This window comes from Myripristis murdjan, chromosome 24 (genome assembly GCF_902150065.1).
Source record: "Myripristis murdjan chromosome 24, fMyrMur1.1, whole genome shotgun sequence".
NCBI lineage: Eukaryota > Metazoa > Chordata > Actinopteri > Holocentriformes > Holocentridae > Myripristis > Myripristis murdjan.
Genome location: NC_044003.1, coordinates 9,645,796 through 9,670,895, shown reverse-complemented (window position 1 = coordinate 9,670,895; position 25,100 = coordinate 9,645,796). Strand labels below are relative to the sequence as shown.

The 25,100-nt window shown below is 41.8% G+C and overlaps 1 protein-coding gene across 1 annotated transcript; it reads right to left on the bottom strand.

Moving 5' to 3' along the window:
• Positions 1 to 11,998: 11,998 nt before the first annotated feature.
• frk (fyn-related Src family tyrosine kinase) lies at positions 11,999 to 23,198 on the bottom strand. Its single transcript, XM_030047422.1, has 8 exons — positions 22,521 to 23,198; positions 19,964 to 20,085; positions 18,803 to 18,966; positions 18,415 to 18,583; positions 16,564 to 16,722; positions 14,964 to 15,145; positions 13,993 to 14,158; positions 11,999 to 13,586 (listed from the first exon to the last, which is right to left on the bottom strand). Exons 1-8 carry the CDS (start codon positions 22,901 to 22,903, stop codon positions 13,378 to 13,380), a joined length of 1,554 nt encoding a protein of 517 aa, XP_029903282.1. The 5' UTR covers positions 22,904 to 23,198; the 3' UTR covers positions 11,999 to 13,377.
• Between the last annotated feature and the right edge of the window lie 1,902 nt (positions 23,199 to 25,100).

The following is a 25,100-nucleotide window of genomic DNA, read 5'->3' as shown; positions in this document are numbered from 1 at the left end:
AATATGTCTGCAGGAGGTTGATAGGGTTGTTGATCAATACCAATGACTCAGCGATTACTCTCCAAAGTGCTGAGGTTTCTGGTTTTCAAAGATCACTTTCCAGTTCTCTGTTTCGGAACCAAAACTCCTAGTGGGCCCCCCCACCCCCCCTCACCGACTCACATTTTAATCTGTGGAAGGACAGATCTGTGAGCCAAGCAACAGCATCATGGCACACTGCAAAAAAAAAAAAAAAAAAAAAAAAAAAGGAAAAGAAAAGAAAAGAAAAGTCAGTTTTAGCATGTCATTTAGTCTCATATTTGATGTTAAAGTCTTGTTTTTTCTTTAAAAAAGTGCAAAAAATGCAATTGGGATGAAATAATCCCACTTGTTTCCAAATTATTTGATACAAGTGGGCTTATTCTGTGTTGCCGCAACATACTTATACTAGTTCTCCAAAAAAAAAGTAAAAAAAAAAAAAAGAAAAAAAAGAAAAAGAAAAGAAACTTTGTTGAAAAGTGGGGTTATCTCATCTCACAGGCATTTTTTTTTAACTTAAGTTTTTTTTTGTTTTGTTTTTATGGTGCATATTTCAGCTCCAAAAACTAAAAACCCAGGTTGTCAAAAAAAAAAAAAAAAAAAAAAAAAAAATCAAAACAGTACTATTATTGCATCATTTTACACTATGAAATCGGTTTCAGTTGAATATCTGCTCTAGTTTGGTGGTGAAAATGTTTGTTTATTTATTTATTTATTCAATTACAGGCTCATATCAGGATGTGAGGGAGATGAGGGGAGGACACCGCACCTCTTGATGTTGTTTTATATCTATAGAGTCTGTCAGCTTCTATTGAGAGCCTTTATCAAATTCTGCTGATCGACTCCCTGCTTTACTCAATGTCCCTTTAACTCTGTTCGATGCAGCGGCGATGTGTCATGATTCCCTCTCTGTCAAACTGTTTTCCCACATGAACAACTGAGGTGTTGTGAGCACCGCTGCCACTTGTCCGCTTCCAAAATTACAAGTCAAGAAGTGAGAGCTGCTGAAGCTCCTGCAGATTGTCATTCAATTCTGCGGTTATTTTATCTTTGATAATTCATTCAAAAGATCTGTCCACATTGTTCACGTCGTGAGCAATTTGTTTTCCTGCTATTACTTGCAAACAGCGTTTCTGATGGATCATCCCCGAGCTCACGAGTCTGATCGACTGATCACCTTAAGTATTCCTCGCACTCCCAACGCCTAACACTCCCTCTGATATTTTTATTCTTCTGCTTTCATCCTCCTCAAACTTCCCCTTCCCCTCTCGTTTGTTCTCCCCCCCGCTGTCCCTGGACGATGGCCTCATTAGTTTCTGTGACCCTCCTAATTTGTGTTTGGCTGCTCCACTCTGCAAGCAGAGAGCACCCTAAGGCCCCCATCAGCTGGCCAGATCGTTAGGGGGAGGCTCCTGCCTTCCTGGCTGTACACATCAAAACATCTCCGCCTGTGTCCTTGAGGAAGGCGAGACAAAGGGAGCATAAGGTTCAATAAATATTGCATTTCACTGTAGGCCTACAGCACCTTGAAACAGAGACAGATTGAGTTGGGACCACCAGTGGGGATTAACAGAAATGAGTACATATCATAAATTGTGCCTCAGAAGCTGCATACATGAATGATTATTGTCTGTTTTGTTGACTTGTTTCATTTTCAGAATGTGGATTTACAGTGTAGATCATTTACCTTTAAACTGTTTTTTAATCATTTAATTTAATTGTATGTTATTTCATTTTATGTCTTAATTGGGATGGCATCTTTGTTTTTATGCACACGTTGCTGCGGCGGCTCTGTGACTCACCTGTCAATCAAACAATGTGGGTGGGACTGTGGTTTCTTCCCTGCTGGATTTTTTTGTTTTGTGTATGAAATCTGAGTTTTTGTAGGTGGTGCCTTTTTCTTTGTGATGGAGACCTACACAACTACAAATTTCTTTTGTTTGTTCAAAAGAAAGCGCTGTTGCTTCTGAAAGATAAAACAAAAGACCCTAACAGAGGAGCATATGTGAATGCAAGTTTAAAAGTTTTCATTAAGTGAGAATAGTTGAATCGCTGCTGTGTTACATCACTCAGCAACAGAGAGCATCACGTCTGAAATTTGCTGATATGAAAACGTCTAAGATTGTTGCTTTGAGTTTGCTGCCTTCCCCTCCTCAGACACACAGACAGAGAAGTTTTGTCATGTGTAAAGGGTGCAGCTCGGCGATGTCTTCATTACAGTTTCGTCATGCCTCTGAATCCCCTCTCTGCCCTGGCTCAACACTGGCCACATTTCTGGAGGGGGTCAGAAATGATTTCATGCTTCTTTTGGCTAAGCTCCTGTTCCATCAATTATTTGAAATACATCACGCTAAGCCTCTTCCAATAGACCCAAAAAAAAAAAAAAAAAAAAAAAAAGCCCTGTTGAAATGTTTAAGCGGTTGTAACAAAAATAAATGAACTTCATTAAAAATGGAAATCTTGCAGAGGATTAGTAAGGGAGGGCTGCTTGGCACCAGTGGGACGTCTCCATGAAAACCCTGCTCAGGATCACCACACAAAATGGTGTCAATGCTGTTAATTGCCCCCAAGTCCCTGTCCCACAGTGTGGCTCGACGCTCCGTCCGGCTAATCTGCACACAGTGTTAATCAATGCCACAGCGATTTCTATAACAAGGCAAACTACTCCGTAACTATGTTTGCAAAGAGGATTTAACATTCCCTCCACTGCCTTAATTCACTGGCTCGAGGTCTGGCGGTGCGTTAGAGTAGCAGTTCTTGAATTTTGTCAGCAAAAGACCTAAATTGAGTAAATCCAGTGTTGTTTTGGGACCGAGGTTAATGAAAATATATTCTCGTGAGGTAGGGACCCAAAAGAAACAGGCGTGCAACCCAGTTTAGGTCTGGCGGTTTGATATAGCCTGCTTTACAATGCTTTATTAGAAAGCGCAAAGAACAATCGATCTATATATCTATCTATCTTACAAACAAATACAACATATTAAGTCATTTGGTCTCATATTTAGTGTTGTTTTTCTTCAAATGAGTGAAAAAAATCTGCCAGCAGGATGAGATAATCCCATTTGTTTTCAATGTTAATTAACTTTTTTCTGTAATTTTCTTGAATCAAGAAACATTTTCTTGATATTAGTGGTTTGATCTGCCCTATTCTGTCCTATTGATTGCCTTGTGCCCTGCTATTTATCATCTGTTTTATCATCTGTTTATACTGTAAATTTGCACATTGCCCACATCTATGCACATTGTATACATCTATGTACACGGTTTTTTGCACATTGTTTTTTGCACATTGGGTATTTAGATCTTTAGATCTCTAGTGTCATCTTTATTTATTTTTTATTTATTTAACCTTGTAATCTGTGGATACTGCTGAAAACTGTGAATTTCCTTCGGCATGAATAAAGTATCTATCTATCTATCTATCTATCTATCTGTTTCACCATTTCTCCTACCAAAATGACCCTGCATTAGAAACAAGTGGGATTTTCTCTTCCCACTGGCAGATTTTTTCACTTGTTTAAAAAAAAAGACTTACACTAAACAGGAGATGTAGTGACATGAATTTCTGGAGTGTGTCCCTTTCTTTCTCTGCCACATAGACTCTCTCTCACACACACACACACACACACACACAGTCCAAACTGAATGTGACAGTTTTTGCTGTTGTTGTAGTTTCAAAGCGGCATCATGAACTGCTTAGCATCGTCTGTCCAGGACCCGCAACGCTACACGCATCCTCCTGGTCATTCTGAAATAACTGCCCCATCCCGTGAATTTACGGCTGTCATCATGTGCTCCCTCCGTAATACGGGCCAAAGGAGAACAGATGTGCATGTCACCACATTATCAGGCTGGAGAAAAGGCATGACGAGGCCACTTGTCTGAATGGAAACCGCTGCAATTTTCAGAAAGTCAAATGATTCATCTGAGCCGGGCGAGCCATTTGTCTGTGTCAGAGTTTATGCGATGCTCCCAAACACTTTGCCTAGCCCCCCAACTTTCCTGTCTCCCATCCTTGAGAGCCAAATCAATCAAGCTTCCCCATGCAGCAAAGTGCCGAAATAAAGAGACAATGAAGTGGAATGAGGAAAAGCAGGATTGATAGCATTAAAAGGATTTGGGACAGGTTGTGAGGAATTTTTCTGGGCTGCAGTTTTGGGGTGGAGCGCACACTCGAGTCCACACTGCTGAATAGGAGGTATGCAGATAAATGAAGTCAAAGCAATGTAATCATATATTCAGGCCCTGGAAGCGGTAGTTTCCGCTGATCTGATGGATGATTGCCTACCTTCATTTCTAAGAGCCGGAGAGACAAAGGTCTACTGCATAATGTAATCGATCATTTAGTTTCTCTCCTTACAGGACGAAGCAGCGCGAGGCGAGGTGAGGAGAGAGCCCTGCCAAACACAGAATAAAGATTGTTGAATTTTTTTTTTTTAAATCGCGTTCACGGTGAGGATTACTTGACCCGGCTTGTCCGATCCATTCATACATGGACAAGACAGGTTCACGTCATAAACAGGCTTTCATGTCAGCATTGTTGTGTGACAATATATCTCACTCCAACTCCAGGTTCATCTTTGATCAGGCCACTTTGAACCGATTCACAATGAAAAAAAAAAGAAAAGAAAAGAAAAAACGCTGTATGACAAACAGGCGGTGTTGGTTTATTTCACTTTTACAACAGTTCACAAAGAGATGATCTGAAAAAGCGGCAGGTCTTTCAAAAGCGGCCAGGCAGGCAGGCATCCGCTCCTCCCTCCGATATCGTCATGTTCTGCTCATTCAGGCAAGAGAAAAATGAGAGGACATCCAAGTTGAAGGGCACTCTCCTTTTATTCAAAGTGAGAAAGGCCTGTAGCAGATTAGAAAATCCAAGTGCTTCTTGGCCAGCTTTGCCAGTGGTCATGGCAGTCCTTGAACACCATTTGATAGACTTGGACATCTGGGCCAATGTCAGAGAGTACTTGGCAAGGCAGATATTTTATTGTCCAGAGGTGAAAAGGGACATTTCTGGCTGTTGTTCAGGCATTTAATTTCTAGGAGAAACACAAGCATCTGTTGTCAAGTTCATTTTTCAAATTGGTCGAAGCTGATTAGCACTTTATAGAGTTCTAGTGCAGTCGAAACCTCTCGGGGATGCTCTGTGGGACTTTGAGATTCTGCCCAAGAGATTTCTCACTGTTTTGTTTCATCAGCCTGTTATTACTTACTTTGATGCCTTTCAGAAACAAGAGGGGAAATTGTACTTTGATGTAGGCAGCGGGTAAGAAACAGAATTGTTACACATCCATCTTTGCACTTTGGACAATTTTGTGATTTTTAACCACACAAACCTTGGCTAAGGTACGTTTGCCTCAGTGTTTGTACTAATGGACCTTTATCTGTAGGACTTTTGCCTTTGATCTCATCCAGTTAGCAGCAGACTGCTCCTCAACATGAGTCTCTGACAAAATGGGTGAACCATATGGTGACACAGTGGGATTCTGGGTAATTTAGCCCCCTTCACAACTATTGCTCTGCATGAGAATGAAACCTGACAGGAGAGGTGAAGAAACTGGGCTGAGCTAAAACTCTTGTTACTCTAATGTGCCCATCAGTGAGGAACGCTGCGGCCCCGAAAACAAAGCCGACCGTGTCCAACTACACTCTGGACATCTGTAAACAAGTTAAGGCCGCCTCTCATTACCGTATGCTACAAGTGAATCACATTAAGATCAAAACTTTTCCAGACCACACGGGGTATTGTTGGCGATTAATACTCGCAATTACTCATTAGTGTTCCAACCGTGGATAACAAGCAAGACACAGAGTCGGGACAAGACGGATGACCTCTCAGGAGACTTTGATTCTCCAAGCCCCGGCTTGTTGGGGTAAGGCTGCCTGTGGATGGAGCAGGTGGCCATTGTCACACACTGAGATAACAGCTTGACTGGGTTTGCAGGACCTGGGCAAGTGTCACTGGGTCTGAACAAATTACACTTCACAGCGCAACCCCAATGTCACCGGCCCCATTTAACCAGAATGTCATCCGGAGACATTTTCGCCAAGATGAATCCTATTTTCAAATGACGGATAAAACTTTAATGACACGAAGTGTAAAATAGGCTAATATAATTCCAATTAACATGCATAGATTTTGATCTTTAATTGGGGACGTGGGTGAAAGGAACGGATGCTCTAAATGTTTAAATAGAGAGGGGATCCTAGGAGGCACAGGACCAGACTTTGGCCTTATTACTTCTATATCTACATTCGTCAAACAAAGCATGAATCTTTAAGAACTTTGCTTTAAATTACCACGTGGTTGCTCGATTGTGTTCTGTGTTTCATTACCGCTAGGATGGTGCAAGGGGACTGTGTAATGTGGCGTTAATCAAAGTGAGACATATTCCTAACACGCAGTATATCTTACATTTAATGGAGCTTCCAGATAGGCTCGAGTCTGCAACTTCAGAACATAGATGCATAACAGAGTCTCAGTCTTCATTTTCGCCCTTTGATCATATTGCCTGTTCCCGCGTGCATCCTTGATGTACTTCCAGATGCTCATTTAATCTTCGTGAGTAATGATAATTTAAGAAAGCAGCGACTTTTTTTTTTTTTTTTGCCAGTTGCCAGGCTGCCCCGTGTTGCCCTGTCCTGTTCTGTGGTGATGACTTTGCCTTAACAAAAAGCAGCACCTGCTCTGGCCAATTCTGGACCCCTACAGAGTGGAGATAATTAAATATAGAGTCTCTAATGTCAGGTCAGGGCCACCGTGGCTTTGCTAATGAAGGCCAGGATTCTGCTAGGAAGGGTCCTCTCCTTTTTCCATGATCATCTAACAGCCACCGCGGTGAGGCATTTATCGCTGCCACCAATCGATGCGTGATGAAGATGTGATGGTTCAGGCCTGGAAAGAAGGGGCTCAGTACTCCTGGTAAGGGTCATTCGTCTCTTGGAGGATGCTTCCATGCTGCCCCTCTCCGTGAGCCATTAGGGTTGGTGGGATCAATGTGAGCGGCTAGGGGAGGAGTCCATCCATCATGTCACCCACAGAGCCGCATGTTCTCACCCCACCGGAGCTGGCTTTCTGAACCCGACCTGACCCCACACCACAAAATATAATTACATTCTGCTTCAGCCTCCTTACACTAAACTGACTCTAAGGACATCCTCATCTCCCAAGCAGCGGGGTTCCTCACATGTTCACAGGTTGCCTATACAAGGAGACGTCCTTGAAACGTTATGCATAGTGGAGGTCTTCACCACTCAGTCACGGTCACATGCCATGTGTTCCTCCCAGGGTTGATGTGAATAACTTTTTGCAAACCTTTCCGTCAAAGTTACATAAGTAATACCAGAGATGGGGACACGAGTTTGCAACTTGAACTCGAGTCGCACTTGAGTCAAACAGTGACTTGAGACTTGACCTGAGACTCGTCCTCAAAAGACTTGAGACTCAACTTGGACTTGAAACTGGAGCTGAATGTCATTCCCATCCTTTTTATCATGCGTAACTTTATGCATGCGCACTACTGTAACAACACCATGGTGCTATTTGTCATAACCTTTGCCCATAATAACTTCAAACAAGGCCCAAACAAAAGAAATCACCAAATGCAATGTCTGTGGTGTCAAAATAAAGGATGCTGGATCAGCCACATCACACTTTTTTAATATTGCATTGCAATAGCCTGTTTAGATCATATAGATAATATACCAAACAATTAATTAACCTTGATACTGTATGCTAGTCAGTAAAGGAGCGATGATAATACAGTACATGCTTTGAATTCGTTAGATGTATGTATGCAACGTTTGAAGCAGACCTTATGGCATGCAGCAGATGATAAAACTCATTACAGTCATACGAGACTTTAGATTTGACTTGGACTTGCAAAAAAAAAGGCTTGTGAGCGTCTCTGAGTGATACAGCTCTAATGATCTTACTGCTTTGCTTCCTTTGATTAATTGTCCTCAACCCTGTTGTGAGAGTCAGTGGTGAGTCTGATCGAGTCAGAGTCACCTCCGACTCGATCCAATAAGCCATATCTGCACAAGTAAACCAGATTAGGTATCGACCAGGAGAACATTTGCTGAGTGCACGTTCAGCTGGAGGGGCGGCTGATTGTGAAGAATGATTGGTTCATCATATCCACTGTGTGTCACCACAACCTCTGATTTCTACCAGGATGCTACCTGGGATGATATGAGATTGATAAGAGAACATAAGATGGACCCATCAGACTCCAATTTCAAGAGGGAAAGCTTTACCAACACCTACACACACACACACACACACACACACACACACACACCCTTCCTGTCTATTATTTGGCTGTCACATTTCTGAAAGTGCACTCGAGCCAACAGTGCACAGTTTGCTGTAGATGCTCATTACTTCACAAAAGACTTGCACACTTCCATTGCTTTTAAGATACAACACTTGTTTTCAAACACACATTTTTGCTCTTTGACTGTGCCCGACACATCTATGTCTCTAAGAAATAGCCTTTCCCTGCCTTTTTCTCACTGATAAGGAAAGGCCAGGCTTTGATTGTTTCTCTTCCCCAGGCACTTGCCTCTGACGCGCTGTGGCATTCACACATAAGATTTTAAGTGACTGATTGATCTCCAGAAAAACAGCCAGGGTGTGATTTCAAAGACGACCATGTGGGCTGAATATAGTATATACACAAATACTTTGCTCGCCAAAGCTCTGTTCCCAGTATTCAAATGGTTTAACCTAATTGTGCAGCAGTGACGGTGATCTTTAAATGCCAATCATATTGTACAGCTTCAGGCTTACGTGTTAGGACTTAATGGCTGCTGGATCATTTGAATTCAAACTGTGACGGCAGGGCAAGAGAGACCGCTAAAGGATACCAATGGACTAACCTACAACTGCCATTTTGGAGAAGAGACGGCCAAAAAGAGAAAGTGAAACCAAAACAAACGCGGGTTGTTGCGCATCAATTTCTCAGCTTTGAGAAGCATCAAAACTGTATTGTTTTCCATTCATTTTGGAGCAGTACACCCCTGGCGATGCTCTCATTCTTGCGACAGGGAAGGAGTTAATGGACCAAACGTTGTGGATGTATGACGCTAACACAGACCGAGCACCGCGGATGTTCCCGTGAGAAGAAAATTTACCACTCAAAGAGACAACAAGGCAGGCAATGGAAATTAGCCCTTGACTTTATGTAAATTCTCAGGTCTAATTTCATGGCAAATTTCATTCACACTGTACGTGCCTTTCAAAAGTCAACCAAGAAACAATTGATTTGCCATGTCGATAACCCTGAAACGCCATGAAAGAGGATTTTAACTTCCATACAGTTTTATTGTCTCTCAAATAGCTTTTTATGATATAGAGGCGTCGTAATGCTGACACAAGCCATGTAAGTCATACAGTTGGAATTAAACTGTGCATTGAACAGTACTCCAAGTGTGCTCTGCATTCTGTCTATAGCGGGATTTTGTCACAGTCAATCACAGATGCCTGCAGACAGGAGGAAGAGGAGGAGAAGCACATCCAGAGTCTCGGCGTGTCTCTATGAATGAGGGAATTAACTCTGCACACATAAATATGTTGGCCGGAAAAGGAATTACCCATCCCATTCTCGGCAGCCCATCTTTTTTCCAAATCCCCTTTCTCTATGCAAACAAGAGCAATTCATTTGAATAATTCTCACTAAATCTGTCTCATCCACTTGTTTTCCCTTTGAGAAGCAATCACCCGTTGTCTACTTGTAATTTATGACCACGGGCAAATCTGCCGTGGTTTTACAGGGACGCATTAGAAAACACTCTTGTTATTGTGAGGCATTACGGTAAATGGGGAAAAATACACGTTTTAATGGAAAAAGACAGGTGCTTTCCAAGGTGGATCCTCAACCTTATGCTTTTTCCGAGACGCCGGGAAAAGATTGATTATTTTCCAGTGCTACTTATGTGTGATGATTCATTATCCAAATTATGCAAATAATTTATCAGCGTGAAATGTTTTCAAAAACATCATACTGAATATTTCATTGGAGTTTCTCCTCAGAATTAAGAAATCAAGAATTTTTTTTTTTCTTTTTTTTCCCATGGTTGTTGCGAAACAACTCTTGATCATTAATTTAGTGAGCCTACTCTATTGGATACGGTGACCAACACAGATACATTAACGCAGCATAATAAATACTGTATGAGTAAAAAAAAAAAAAAACCTCCACCTGAAGCACACTTCTGTCCACAGCTTTACAATGTTAATCCAAGGAGAGATTTGAAAAAGGCACAGCAAGTTTGAAAAAAATACATATCTATATTTATACATACACACTGCATTTTTACATTACATAATAAGAACATTTGCCTGTGCCGGTGCGCATCACAGACCCTCTCTTGTCAACCTGAATACTTCAGAAACCACGAGTGTAATTTCCACCAGGGATGACGGCATGTCCAGCCTGTTTTGAAAATAGCTGCACACACACTTTTTTTTTTTTTTTTTTTTTATTATTTCATTTCACATTGTTCTGTCAGTGCTGAACACTTGCATATGTTTTACTGTGCCAATTTAGCAGGACTGGGGGATTTCAAGCCAGCCTTCCGGGACCCCCACAAATTCCACATATTGGTTCAGTTCTTCAGCTGGCACACCTTAATTAGTCGACTACTCAGCAAGGCCCTGACTAATTGAATCGGATGTGCAAGCCAAAGAGTTGAAAAAACAAACCAAACAAAAAAAAAAATACATGGAATGTGTGAGGACTGGATTGAAAGCCGCAGTAATAGGATAAAGCCTTTTAAACATTTGTAAAGTGACACTGAAGATGAGCTTTGTATCCTTCCTCGCTCTCTGGAACAGTTAACAGCCATCTTGAGCCGTTATTAAATTTAAGTATGTATGCATGTGTGTGACAGAAAAGCTAATAGGACAGGTCTCGGCATGGCAAACGTAGGTGCTACCGGGTAATCGAGTGGCACCCAACAGGATGTTTACGGACAAAGAGGAAAACGGAGTTGTTCTCTTTCACACGAGGCCTTTTTTCTGGAAGACAGGAAGATCTAACACCCCATATGGACCGCTCTTAACGTAACTCAAGTCGCGTGTCTGGAGGGGGCTGCAGCGACAATTCTCTGCAGAACATGCAGTCACACTATGAAGTGTCCCTTCAAGTACAGCAATGAACAGATCTCAAGGAAAAATTAGGCCTGGAAAGAAAAGAAAGAAAAAAAAAAAGCATGCTAAAGGGGTTTTTAATTCAACACAGTATGAAGGCCCGGGGGTTTCCTCCTTGTTCAATATTAAATCTGTTTGAAGGCTTAAATACAGTATTGGGATTGGATTCACATATTTTATCTGCGTCTGAAGAACACAATATGAGCCCTGCATGCCCCCAAACAGACCTGTAATCCCCTCCAATTTAATGAAAATTCAACACACACACACTGCGGTTGTACTCGAGCCGCAGCATCAGGTGTAAGACGGCAGAAGAGCGTCTGTGTACAGTCTGTGCTCTAACCGCGCGATATTGGCCAAGATATTCATGAGAAATATCGGTGAGGTCACCCGGGTCGTTGTGGCAATAACAGCGGCGTGCCACCCGCGCTCATTTCATTCTGCTCACACCCATTTCGTGACAGATGATTAAAGGAATACATATGAGTACGGGGATTTGAGCGAGGACACCCGAAGCAGCCAGTCAACAATTACAATTACACTGGCACAAAAGGTTGAGGGTAAAACTGTCATAGATGACTGGCTCTGAGTTTAGGCAAGATTAACTGAATTTGCTTCAGATTTCAGGAGCAGGAAACGTGATGGGAGTCGGCCCTGAGCAGGAGAGTGTCAGCACCACTGTGTGGCTCTTTAGGGAAATTACAGTCAGCTCCTTCTCCAAAAATGAGGAACATAGTCCATTAGCCAGTGTGTTAATGTCAATACCTCAGATGATTTGCAAATTGAAATTCAAGCTCAAGAGAGAAGTGAATAATTAAAACCAAATCATACTAAATAGAATACATTTAATCATTTATGTGCATAAAGGATAACATTACATTTTTGTTAAAATATGATTATATAACACTTCCAGATCCCAAATACTAAAAAAAAAAAAAAAGGTTACAATGTACAATTAATAAGTTTTGTTTATGACACAAAAAAAATGTGACACAAAATAATCAGAACATGATAAAGCATCAAGTTCAACCTGAGTGCTGTTGATGCATTTACATCAGGCGTCTTAGATGAGCCGTGCTGCGTCTTTCATGTCATATTGACTCATGTTCAACAGGAATTCAACCAGACCAGCGCGGCTGCTGTAAGACACCCGATAAAAACAGAGGGAGTCGGAGTAAATTCAAATACAGTGTCAAAATATTATTCAGTCGCTGAGAGCAGGGGATCGAACAAAACGCATTCATCCATCACTCGATCCGCGATAAGGCTACTGCGGCTTGTTAAGGCTCATTTTTTTTTTTTTTTTGGCTGAGTAAGTCCACTTCCTATTGCACAACGACTACACTCCACTGTGACAGCAAACAGAGAATGAACAGTAGATTCAGCGTTGGGTTACAGTGTAGAAACATCTAGGCTCCAATTTTGTTGGAAAGGGTAATCAGGAATGTGCTGAGAGGGCAGCGCCTACCACTTACTTTCTTCTTCCTCTCTCTCTCTCTCTCTCTCTCTCTCACTCTCACTCACACCCACACACACACACACACACAATCAGAGTTTCTCAGACGTGGATAAGCCAAACAGATTGAGCTTGTAAGTGAACATGACTCAAGCTCATCCTCGCAGGTAACTTCCGATAAAAGCTCAGCAGCTAACCAGTGGAAAGAATGTCTGCTATGCCGAGTGCACGCGGAACCGGTTCAGCAGGATGGATGGGCAGCGGCTTTCTGCCTCATCTGAGAGCGAGCTGTCCTCCGCGGGCCTCCTGCCAAGTCAAGTGCACTTAATGAGTTCGGCTGGAGACGGGAGCTGTCACTGTGCACATCACCCCCTTTTCAAAGTGCGTGCGATTTGCAAACAAGGCACAACGGGGAGTGTCACAACAACTGTTGCTACCATATAAAAGCCACTGCGTGTCACGCTTGCCCCTCTATGACTCCACAGCCAACAGATATATGTGCTGTGATTGTTTTCCCCCGTCACCTAGAAGATGTAATTCTAAAGAGATCCTTCACGTGACCACAATTTGAGTAAAACTTCAAATTAAGTTAAAATCTGCTACACTGTCCTGCATCAAACAGAAACGTCCTTCATTCAGCTTTTTACTCATCTTTGGCAACTGATTTCAATTACGTTTAGAAAGCGTTAACGGTAGCATAAAGAGTGTTTGTTTTCCCTAAAAGCCAAGCGACGGGCACCGTGCTGCGCTAATAACGGCTGGCGTCGTCGTAGGAGGTCACGTCCAGGTCAAAGAAGTCCTCTAGCTTCCACTGGAGGGTCTCAAACGTGGGCCTTTCCTGCTCATTCTCCTTCCAGCACTCCACCATGATCTCGTACATGACTTTGGGGCAGTGGGGCGGGCACTGCATCCTGTAGCCGGCGGGAACCCTCTGCACCACCTGGTAATTCGACATGGCTGGGAGAATCAAAGCAAAAAAAAAAAAAAAGTCATTTCGATCTGTCAGGAAACACCCTTTTGTATTTAAATGCTTGCCTAGTAGGTTCTGAAACCTTAATCTGATAGGTCAGAGGTATTTCGGTGCCAAACCTTGGCTAGAATCTGATGTGATTATGTTATACACACAATCTCTGTAATGCTCTCCGTTTATGCAAACTCGAGCAGTTCAACATGCAAACTTCTTCTATTTGGTAGCCAAATCACAGTTTTGATTAGGGTGTGAATCCCCTTTCTAATGAAGGCCTTCCTCGTGCGTATGTTAATCTTATTCTCTCTTCTTTTTATCATGAATGCATCATTCCAGTTTGAGTAAATCTTAAGGCTTTGTTTTTCCCAGTTGATCAAATCTAAAAAAAGGTCTTACTTGGGTAAGGCATCTGGCCAAAGGTCATGATCTCGTACAGCAAAATGCCGAAGGACCAGACGTCAGATTTGATGGTGAACTTGTTGTCGTGGATGGCCTCGGGAGCTGTCCACTTCACGGGGAACTTGGAGCCTTCTTTGGCTTCGTACACACTTTCACTCTCCATCTAAAAAACAAAGCAAGGAAAAGCGTATGGATTTTTACTTGGCCCAGATCCCGGGAGCGCTCGGCTTCAACACTCAGCCCGATGGCAATCAGCTTTAATGTAAAGACCGGTGCTTTCCCTACATGCCTGCAGGCAGGAGGAAATGTGGGGTGTTGAGGGAACTAAGTGTGAGTGTGTGTATTACAATATAAACTTTATTTATATAGCACTTATCTGGAAAAAACATCATAATTTTAGGTAAATTATCTTTAAACAAGGAAGCTTTCGCATCAACTTACTCCATGTCGATAGGACTTTTGTATGGCGGCCCTGAGGTACCAGAAAAATAATTAACAAAACTAAAAAATACAACAACATGTCAGGTTTTGTTTTGTTGTTGTTGGTTGGAATGTGTCATTTCTTGATAATACAGCTTCCTCGCACAAAAACAAAGAGATGTGTGTGGCTTGTAAGACGAAATGAATGAAAAAATCTTTAGATTCTCACCAATAAAAAAGTTGTTTTTTCCCTTTTCTAAAAAGTCTGTGTGCTTTTGGTGTTGTTCATTTGTTTTCTAAAATCCTGTTGCATTTTGCACCTCAGAGCCACCTCAATATCCCCGTATTTATTTAATTTATATGGTGCATGTCAGTGGTTGAGCACCCTGTGTATATTTACTCCATGTACTCCAAACACACCAATTGATTCAAAAGAATATTTTACTTTTTAAACACAAATTTCACTGAGGGTGAGAAGGGCTTTCCTCAACATCAGTGTTGATTCATGGGAACAAATTGAACACGGGCCATCAGAGTGAGAAACCCACCATGAAGACTCTGGCGAGGCCGAAGTCGGCCACCTTGCAGATGTTGTTCTCCCCCACCAGGACGTTCCTGGCTGCCAGGTCTCTGTGGATGTAGTTCTGCTGCTCCAGGAAAGCCATGCCTGCTGCCACCTGGGCGGCCATTTCAATCTGGTCAGCGAGACACAGCCTGACACCTTTGTCTTCTGCAATAAAATAGAAAAAATGAGTCACAAGGTGTGGTAGATGGCAGGATAAGGAATCACGTTCACATATCCAATCAGACACTCAGAAACACAATAACACTAAAAAAAAAAAAAAGGCTGCACACTGAATTAACAATTGCTTACAGTTGGGCTTTTTTACCTCCTTGTTTTTGTATTTCAAAGCCATTTTATGAACTTTGAAGCGCATTTTTACCCCTATTCCCTTTTCATTTCTGACCCTGGTGTAAGATCTATTTTTCTCGCTGCAGTAACAACGCACGAGAGGTGATTGAGAGAGCACGAGGGGCGAAATGGCCAGCCGCCGTGTGACTTTGAGCCTGCCCTCGCCAAGAGACGACGCGCTACAGTGGGAGGGTGAACGTGAATTATGGGAGACGCAGGCCACCGCACACACTGTCTCAGGGTCGCAGGCATCAATTCCACATGACCGCTCTTCGGCGTGACCATCGCTCCGACTGGGGGAATGACACTGCATCTTTCCTGCCGCTGCGCTGCGTCTCTCTCCGGGAGGTGGACTCAACAGATGTCACAGCTAAATAAACAAGGTCAGATATTGTCAAACCTTTAATTATCATCATCATCACCCTCACAGAGGATGCAGGGCCGGGGCATTTAAGCATGTGTGTGCCCTTTATGGCTTCACTGACATGAAAAACAAGGTCTGACACATATTACTGGTTGCCTGGTGTCCCTCCATCAAACACGACAGATAATGACTGCGGCTGATTTGTATACCAGAATTTGTGGTCAGTCAGGTGTATAATGATGTTTATGGAGCATCCGTATGAATATGTGATACTCAATCAGCAAACAAGATTGTCCACATTTCCAACACCACAGTCACCCACCCAACACACACACACACACACACACACACAAGCAGGATGACTCAGGCTAATCTCCTGCGAACGACAGCACTTGCAATTGTTCTCTTCCTCAATACGGTTTCGACCTGTCACGCCACGCTAGCTCGGGGCTAAGAGATAAAAGTAGGCTGATGATAGCAAATCTCCTCCCCCCTTTATGTCGGTGTGAGAGTGAGCAAGATCTCGACTCTGGCAGCCAGCCATCAGCAAGATCTCTATCCGCTTCACACTTTGATCTCAGGTCCCTCTTTAAACATTTATTAAAGCAGAATTATTAAACCAAACATCTAAAGAAAACAGGAGAGCAGAAGCCCGCTTTGTTTTCAACTATCCATCTTTTGCATAATTTATTCTTTATAAACACTGTAACCCCTCCTAACCCTTATGGCACCAAAGTGTAAAAAGTTAAAGATAAACTTTGGCGCTGTAATCTCGGTCCATGCAGCATAATGGCAGCGCCGGGCTTCGATCCAGTCGCAGCGCAGTGGGATCTAATGGGCGTTTCTGCAGATCAAAGCGGGGTGGTCTTACTCTGGAGGTGATCCAGCAGGCTGCCGTGCTTCATCAGCTCCGTGATGATGTAGATGGGCTCCTCCACGGTGCAGACGGCGTACAGCTGGATCAGCTTGGGGTGCCGCAGTCTCTTCATGATCTGGGCCTCCCTGAGGAAGTCCTGAGGATCCATGGTACCTAAGAGAGAGGCATCAAAAGTTGCAGTCAGGAGGGAAACTCTGAGAGGTAATCTGTGAGATTGTTTTTTTTGTTTGTTTGTTTGTTTGTTTGTTTGTTTTGTTTTGATTTTGGCAGCATCACACCGCACCCCTATGTGACATTTAGTCAGTCCATGATGCCTTTTTCCTTGGATTTTCTGCTAATAAAGTTCAAGTTTATTCTTTTGTAATATTTGTCTTATTCCGATCTTGATTTTATTCGTATCATTGGTTTTGTTTAACGATTGACTTTGTTTAATTAGAGTTACTTATATGATTTTAATTGATTAGTGCTAATAATTTCCCACTCGACACCCACTGCACTCCTGGTTGGCCTGAAAGGAGCTTCCCTCTCTCTGTGGTCCTTCCTAGGATTTCTTCCATATTTTTTATGGAAGAAATCATGGGACTCTATAGGCTTCTGGGAGTTTTTTGTGTGCCGTCTTCTAAGCCCTTTGAGACCGTGACAGTAATTAAAGGCTCTAAATGAACTTGATTTTCTGCAGGTGGCGTTCTTTTCTTTCATTCGTCATCTCAAATGTATCGTCAGCAGGTTCCCAGTGAATGTCAAAACTCCCTGACTTTTCCACAAATTTCTAGGAGCTACATGAACGGGACATGATGTTTTTTTTCCTTGATAAAATTTCAAACACTTCAGATTCAGAGGTCTTTAAAATGGACAAGCCTCCATGAATGAGCAAAATTAATATTTATAGATTAGAGGAGTTTTGGGCACCGAAGCAACAAACACTTTGACATTACCACACAGTGTCTAACCTGCATTCACATTCTTGTTGTTGATGAACTAACCCATTATGAACACTGCTGGCTGTACCACTTTATCTGAAGCTACGCTCATAATATGTTCATAATAGCCAACAGTCTTATGAACATTAAGCGACTTCAGTGTCAACTGCAAAGCTGATATTGTCTTTGTCAAACCAACTTGACATAAAATGTCACCGTTGCAGATAAAGTGACATTACTAACTAAATTACCATTTATGGAAACGGTCAAATACTCGGTAATCTTCACAACAGCTATCTCAACGTGGTTATAACAGTGTTATGTCACTCTGATGAATGTAACTTCAAATAAAGGTACCGACATGGGCAAGCACATCATAAATTTCCATCTTTGATAAGAAACCAATACCCGATAAATCAGCGGCCTAACTCGACCAAGAGCCATGCGTGTTTTTCTTTTAGCTGAGCATCACAGTCGGCATGAACACTTGCATATACATGACGACTGATAACACAGAGAGTCAGAGAGCAGAGCGGTGTTTGTCCTCAGAGACACTCACGACACAGCAATACAAGCACAGCCTCAATGGTCAGTTGAATAATCGATTAGTTGCCAACTATTAAGTTAATCGTTACATTTTTTGATAATTGATAAAAAAAAAATAAAAAAAATTCTCTGATTCCAGATTCTCAAATTTGTATATTTTCTGGTTCTTTACTCCTCTATGACATTAAACTACATATCTTTGGGTTGTGGACTGTTGGTTGGGACAAAACATAACATCACCTTGGCCTTTGGGAAACTGTGATCAACATTTTTCTGACATTTTCTGGGCCGAACAACGACTCAACTAATCGAGAAAATAATCAACAGATTGATCGATGATGAAAATAATCGTTAGTCCCAGCTGTAAATGGATGCGTACCAGGTTTGAGAGTCTTCACTGCCACTGCAGTGGTTTCGTTCCACAGGCCCTCGTAGACTTCTCCGAACTGACCGGCTCCCAGCTTCCTCAGCAGCCGGATGGAGCTGCGCTCGATCTCCCACTGGTCCACCGTGTTGTAGGACAGACCGTGAGTCTGCGGGGCCTCCATCTGAGCAGCCAGAAAGAGTCATCGGTTACAACTGAGCAAAGCAAAACAGTCTGATTTCTGCAGTAAGTTCAAATATCCATCAGCAAATGTTCACATCCTACTATCTTCTGCAATTAAGTAATTTTGCTATGGATGGAAAACTGCAATAATGAAATAAAAATGTTGATGTTCATACAATCCAAACATGCTTTGGGATGTTTTTAGCTTGTTATATTATACCTTCTTGCATGGTTCACCCAGACGCACGCAGAGGCCATCCTCTTGTTTGGAATAATGCTCCACTAAGGCCTTTAACGTTTCAAAGGTTTTGGTCCTTGACACAAAATATTGGCCATTGTCAAGTTTTTTCAGTTTGTAATGCTTCACCCTCGGCCCATCCAGCACTGAAAAACAAGCAGACCACTTGGGTTACACTTGAGAGTGAAGAATAATAACATAATTTGATGTTACCCACTCTCTCCCAGTATAATAATGCCATCAATTAAAGCCTACACGGTATAAGATTGCTAGCAACAAAGTCCTCGTCCACAGTCCTAAGTCCTGCATGAGCGACAAAAACCCACCATGTGCCAGATATTGTTCCTTTGTTCCCTCTAGTCTACTCTACTAGAGTAATAACTCTACTCTAGTAGAGTTATTAATAATTAATATTCATTATGGATATACTGGTTAATATACAGAGGCACATTCCAGATTCACTTTAACACATCTGTGATTTAACTTTGGGGAAACCAGGCAGTAAATGGTCTAGGTATAAGCCCAAAAACTGAGGTAAACTCTCTGGTTTTAACAAACAGGCAAGCCAGTGAACAAACTACAGTACATGAGGGGAAAAATGCAGGATATAAAGCACAAGGACGGATAGATAACAGCAGAGATAAAGCTATCATGTTGCTTTTTACGGGAGCAGAGGTCTATTATTTGTTTAACTTGATGACCTTGAACAATCAATCACTTCTGTCAATTGAGGGAAAAAGTGAATCACTCTGTGCAAAGCAGGGATTGCTGAGGAATGAGGAAATGTGTGTTGTGTGGTTCCAGTTCCAGCCTCATATCAGGAACTTGGCACAGAAATATAGGGATTGCAGGATGCTTACTAACACAATTACATTTGTGTTTTAATTCTGGTAATATAATGTGGTGGTGCGGTGTAAGTTTGCTCGCAGGCTGAGGTTTCATGTTTATTTGATTATTTGGCTCCGTCCACATTACTGGAATGAACTGTGTGTTGTTCCTTGATTATAACTGCATGTTATATCCTGATATATGAGAGTAAACCCCACTTGACTGAGTGTTTGGTTTCAGATTAAAAAAAAAAATTAAACAAAAAAGGTACAGATGCTACACCCTAGCCTCCTCTTAATCGGTAGCTCGGTTTACCTGAGAGGGCGAGCTCCCCTCTCTGACTCTCACTGTCCCTGATGAGGAAGGCGCCATGCTGGTTCCCTCCAGCTGACAACAGTTTCTCCGCATCGAGCCTCTTGGTGTCGGGAAAATACCATCTGCAAATCACAACAGAGGCAAAGAACAGGAGCTGGTCAGCCGTACGGTCAGCGTTCACTATCGCAGGTGTCTGAGGTTCACTAAGTATTCCCATGTATTCTGATATATCTTAACGGCACTAATGAGACGGCTTGCATGTGATAACAGGTATTAATGGAAGGCCAGCACCAATTCTTGAGATAAAAAAAAAACAAAACAAAAAAAACACATAAACAAATAAAATACATCATAAAATAAAGAAATGTTCCACTGTCTCAGATAGGATGTGATTAGTTGAAAGTGAACAATCATCAGTAGAGAATTCCTGTATCTTTCCTTTGAATTCAAAATTCAGTGACCAATATTTGTGCGTTTAGGTAATTAGGTAATTTGGCACTTATTTATTTATTTGTTTGTTTATTTTTTTTTACTTCAAAAAAGTACATTATCCACACACTGTCTTCACACTGTCAACATTTCCATTTGGGACCTTGGTCCTGCATCACTGGTTGACACACCTTTTTACAAAAGGAAATGCACAAAGTGACGCATCTCAGTACGAGCACTATTAATAGCACCTGGTGATTAGTCACAGATTTAGGGCACACAGGTGATCAAAGTGTAAACTAACATCTGTAAGACTGATTGACCACTTTGCGCCCTGCCTTTTATATCCAGGTACACGTCATGCACCTGTTGTTTTAGACCTAAAGAAGGTCCCAAATCAAAACACATGCATTCCTAAATCTTGTTTCATTTGGGTGTGTAGGTTTATTTTACCTACATACCAGTCACCACGACTCTTCTCTATGTATTTCAATTACCTAACTTTTTTTTTTAAAACTTCAAATACTATAGGAACCTCTACAACACATCCAGAAGTTTATTTTTATGTTTTTAGATATGAGAAAAGACGTAAGCTAACCTTTAAAATTGCCCAGACAGTTGAATTTCTCATCTCACATTAAGACTTTACTGATTGACATGTGCCTCCTTTATTGATCCTCGTGGGGAAATTCATTCTCGGGGATCAACTAACTTAACCATAGCTACTGTCTCGAGAACGGCGCCTTACAACCTAATGAGATCCCTCTCCATCCAGCCAGAGATCATGCTTGTCGTGTTTCTGCCTTCGCGAAACAGTGGAACAAATGGTGCTTACACCTGCGGTAGAGAGACATCATGCCTGTTTGCAACCATGCAAAGCGAACAGGAAAAACCAGATTACAGTACAGCAGAAATGGATTTCAGTGGGTTGTCAGGTATGGTAGGCTGCAAATGCATCCCTAACATGGGCTGGCCTCGTTTCTCTGTTGTGATTTTTTTTTTTTTTTTTTTTTAAACTGTGATTGAAAAAGAAGTAAACAAAAGTCTGGATAAAGCTGAGATTTGTTTGGGTTTTTTGTTTCCTTTTTTTTTTTTTTAACCGAGAATAACATTAACATATGATTTGACAAATAAAAAAAGCATCATCCTTGACTAGTGAACATCATTTTTGAACGGGTTCCCATTGTAGTTTCTACAAATGTAAAAGCCCTTCACCATTACCAAGCTCATTCTGGGACAGTCAGGCAGTTCAGCTATGTCAGTCTGTGCCTGGTGTTTCATCTGCCTTGCAAAACCAGTTTCCTTCCATCCATAACAAAGACATTTAATCATAGTACTTGAACGCCACATGCAGTTATCCATGAAACATGAGACAGGCCTACAGCACGTCGATGGATTGTTGATGATACTGAGTTTCTGGGATTTTCTCTGTTCCCATTGTAGGAATTATTAACCTATGTCTCCACTTCCTGGTCAGTGGCAATGATTAACCAGTTTAAAGCAAGACTTTACTCTGAGTGAGGCAAGAAAAAAAAAAAAAAAAAACTCTCACAGTTAGGTATTGTTTAATTCTGTGAAGTGCAAACATGAAAAGTGGTAGTTCATTGCTGATTAAGGCCATGTTATCCAGACTATAATCTGTGGTAAAGAGGCATTATAAAACAAACTCTAGTATTTAAATAATGAATAAACAAACAAATGCATACATGAACATAAATAAAAATAAATTCCACTAATTTTTCTCTCTTAAAAGTTGGATTTCTTTTTTTTAAAAAAAGGGGTCTGTCATTTGAACACACCTTCACATTAGTATAGGCCTAATGGCCAAGAATTTACCCTAAAGGGGCTACAGCACACACACACACACACACACACACACACACACACACACACACACACACACACACACACACACACACACACACGGAGAATCCTGAGTCTACACATGCTTCTCATTTCTTTTCTCAATATGATCACTCATTATTTAGTCTTAATGCCTACATGCTAGGGAGGATATATTGCAAATAGAGTAAATCCACACCTATACAGGCCATATTTAGGCCTCCATCACCTGGGAAGTAAGACAGGTGTTTTGCTCAGGTGTAGGAGCATCAGCAGGTGTACTTACGGCTCTGCAGCTATGCTCTTCACAGGTGCCACATAGTTGGCCGGGATGTAACCCTCCTTGGAGGCTGAAATCCCACTCAGTGCCTTAGCATACCACCAATCCCCAGCGCTTTTATCCAGAGCCTCCAGAGTGTCCCCGGCGTTGAAGCTCAGGTCCTCCTCGGTGCGGGCCGAGTAGTCGTACAGGGCGGTGTAAACATAGTTCACCCTGTCCGGTGGGATCTGCGGTGTGGACACCTTTTTGATCTCAATGGCACCGGGATTCTTAAACACATGAAAGGTGTCTTTCTCCTTGGGCGCGTTGTCGACTTCAGACCGAGACGGCTTTTTGAAACATGCCGTAAAACTCTGGCAGCACAGAGCGCACCTTTCTCTAATCTCCATGGTTGGGATTTTCAGTCACATTAAATCATTTTCTGTCAGGGAAAAAAGGAAAAAACAGTAAGTTGGGAGCTCCCTCGCTCTCAGTCATGATCCACGGCCCATGGAATGAACTTATGTATTAATTATCCAGCAGATTATATCCCGGCCAGCCGCAGTGGTCTTTGACCTGAGTGAAATAAAAGGCTACGGAGCAAAGTAAAGAAGCACGCCCAGCAAATAAAGAGCCGTCTCGGCAGATTTACAGCCGCTTTCCGCTTGCCACAGTTTCCTGGAGGAGGACGAGCCCGGGGGTTTATAGTTCAGCGCTGCGCCGCTGCGCCAATCAGCTGCACCTGCTGAGGAATGTGGAGCGACGGCGGCTCACCGTGTGACGTCACGGCAGGTGACACCTGGCGGCCGCACTGAAGCCTACAATATGGCAAGGCTGTCACCATATCAATTCTCTATTACCAAAAAGGGTGTAAAACCGAGCCGAAACGAGCCGAACCGTTCAATACACAACCGTAACATACACTACATGAGCCACCTGCACATTACACCTGTCACATGTGAAATATGCCTTTTCACATGTCAAAATTTGAATTTATAATGTGAATGTGCCATTTTCACATGCGACTGGCAATGTTCACATGTGAAATAACATTTTCAAATGTGAAAAGAAAGTAATGTCACATGTGAACTTTTCACATGTGATTTGCTTTTCTATGTGTGATCTTTAGTTTTCCCACATGAAAGGAGTGACCCAGATATTTCCACGTGTTTTGCTGTTTTCACATGACTGAAATTTCCCACATGCGAAAAGAAAATTGGTCATGCAAAGTCATGGGGAATTAGCATTTTCACATGTGATTGGCCTCAACAACATAAAATCACATGAGATTTGCATTTTCACATGTGAATTACACATCACATGTGACTAGTTTCTTCTGATGTCAACTATAATTTTCACATGTGAAACAACACAATTCACATATAATCACGTGAGCTTACGTGCACATTTATATCTTACATCTTCACATCTTTACACATAAACCACAGGTGGTTTTGGAAAATCAAAAGTACTGATATCTTTGGCTGGAAACCAACCACCTGGGCCAGAGGAATGCTGGTCCTCTTCCACACCTTGACTTCTTCAGTAGCTGTGTAGAATAATACAGAGTGAGCTCAAAATCTCATGCAGTGATGTGATTTATTATATCACCTCAGTCAGAGTACAATAAACAATATTTTTACAGTTAACATGACTCTTTTTGTTATGCTATTCGAATTTCCCAGTTCACATTTGAATTAAATAACGGTGTCTTAGTTAAATAAAGTGTATTTAACAAAGGTAATACATCACCTGTTTACATTTCATGCATACTATCTGAATAACTTCTTAGTTTAATAAAATAATTTTCTGCAATGTGTAGAAATAGTCTGTTTTTTGGTGAACAAGTATAGCTGTTTAAAGTTAACAAACACCTTTCTCCTCCACTTGTTAGGCTAAAACCAGTATGTAGCAGGGTTTTTGATGTGGGATGCTTGCTAGTTAGGTATGTGTTTGTATGTTTACTGGAAGGGCTAATAGAAACTCAATCTGATAATGTAAAATATTATTCTTGCTGCTGTCAGATTGCAGTTGATTTTCTGACCGCTGCATGTAGCAAACACAGCAGGACAATAATTCAAATATTCACTGTTTTCTATTTTGACTGCAGCCACACTACAACATACACTGTGTCCCCTTTATTAAGTCCACCTGTACAATCTAATGCAGTTCAGTGCAACAGCCCTGCCATAAAGTCTACCTTTTAACAAACTTTATAATGTTCAGTTGTTGCTGACATTGTGGAAAATGTGCAAATTTAATTCTATGTTTATTATTGAGGTTGTAGTTTGCAGAGGTCTTGTACTGGAGTACATTATATTGAGAGGTATTTCTAATTTTTTGTCCTCCTCCTTTATACACAATAAGGGGGACAGAATATTGGAAACACCTCTCAGTAAAATGAGCTCAATGCCAAACATAGAAGTGAATGAACACCTCTGAACACGTTCACAGTTCTCAAGCCAGAGTGACGAATACAACTACTTCTTCTTCTTTCTGATTATTGGCGGGTGGCCAACATATATAAGGGCCCTGCTGACTTGCTTTATAACCACAATAATAAACACTTTATTCTGTATTAGCCAAATGGTCATGGTGAACAGCAGT

Excerpts from the sequence above, each read along its gene's own strand:
- frk (XM_030047422.1), bottom strand. The coding sequence starts at position 22,903 with ATGGAGATTAGAGAAAGGTGCGCTCTGTGCTGCCAGAGTTTTACGGCA. Across the intron at positions 18,967-19,963 it reads AGGGGAGCTCGCCCTCTCAG|TGCTGGATGGGCCGAGGGTG; the intron begins GTAAACCGAGCT and ends CTTGTTTTTCAG. Across the intron at positions 18,584-18,802 it reads TGGGTGAACCATGCAAGAAG|ATGGAGGCCCCGCAGACTCA; the intron begins GTATAATATAAC and ends CTGGCTGCTCAG.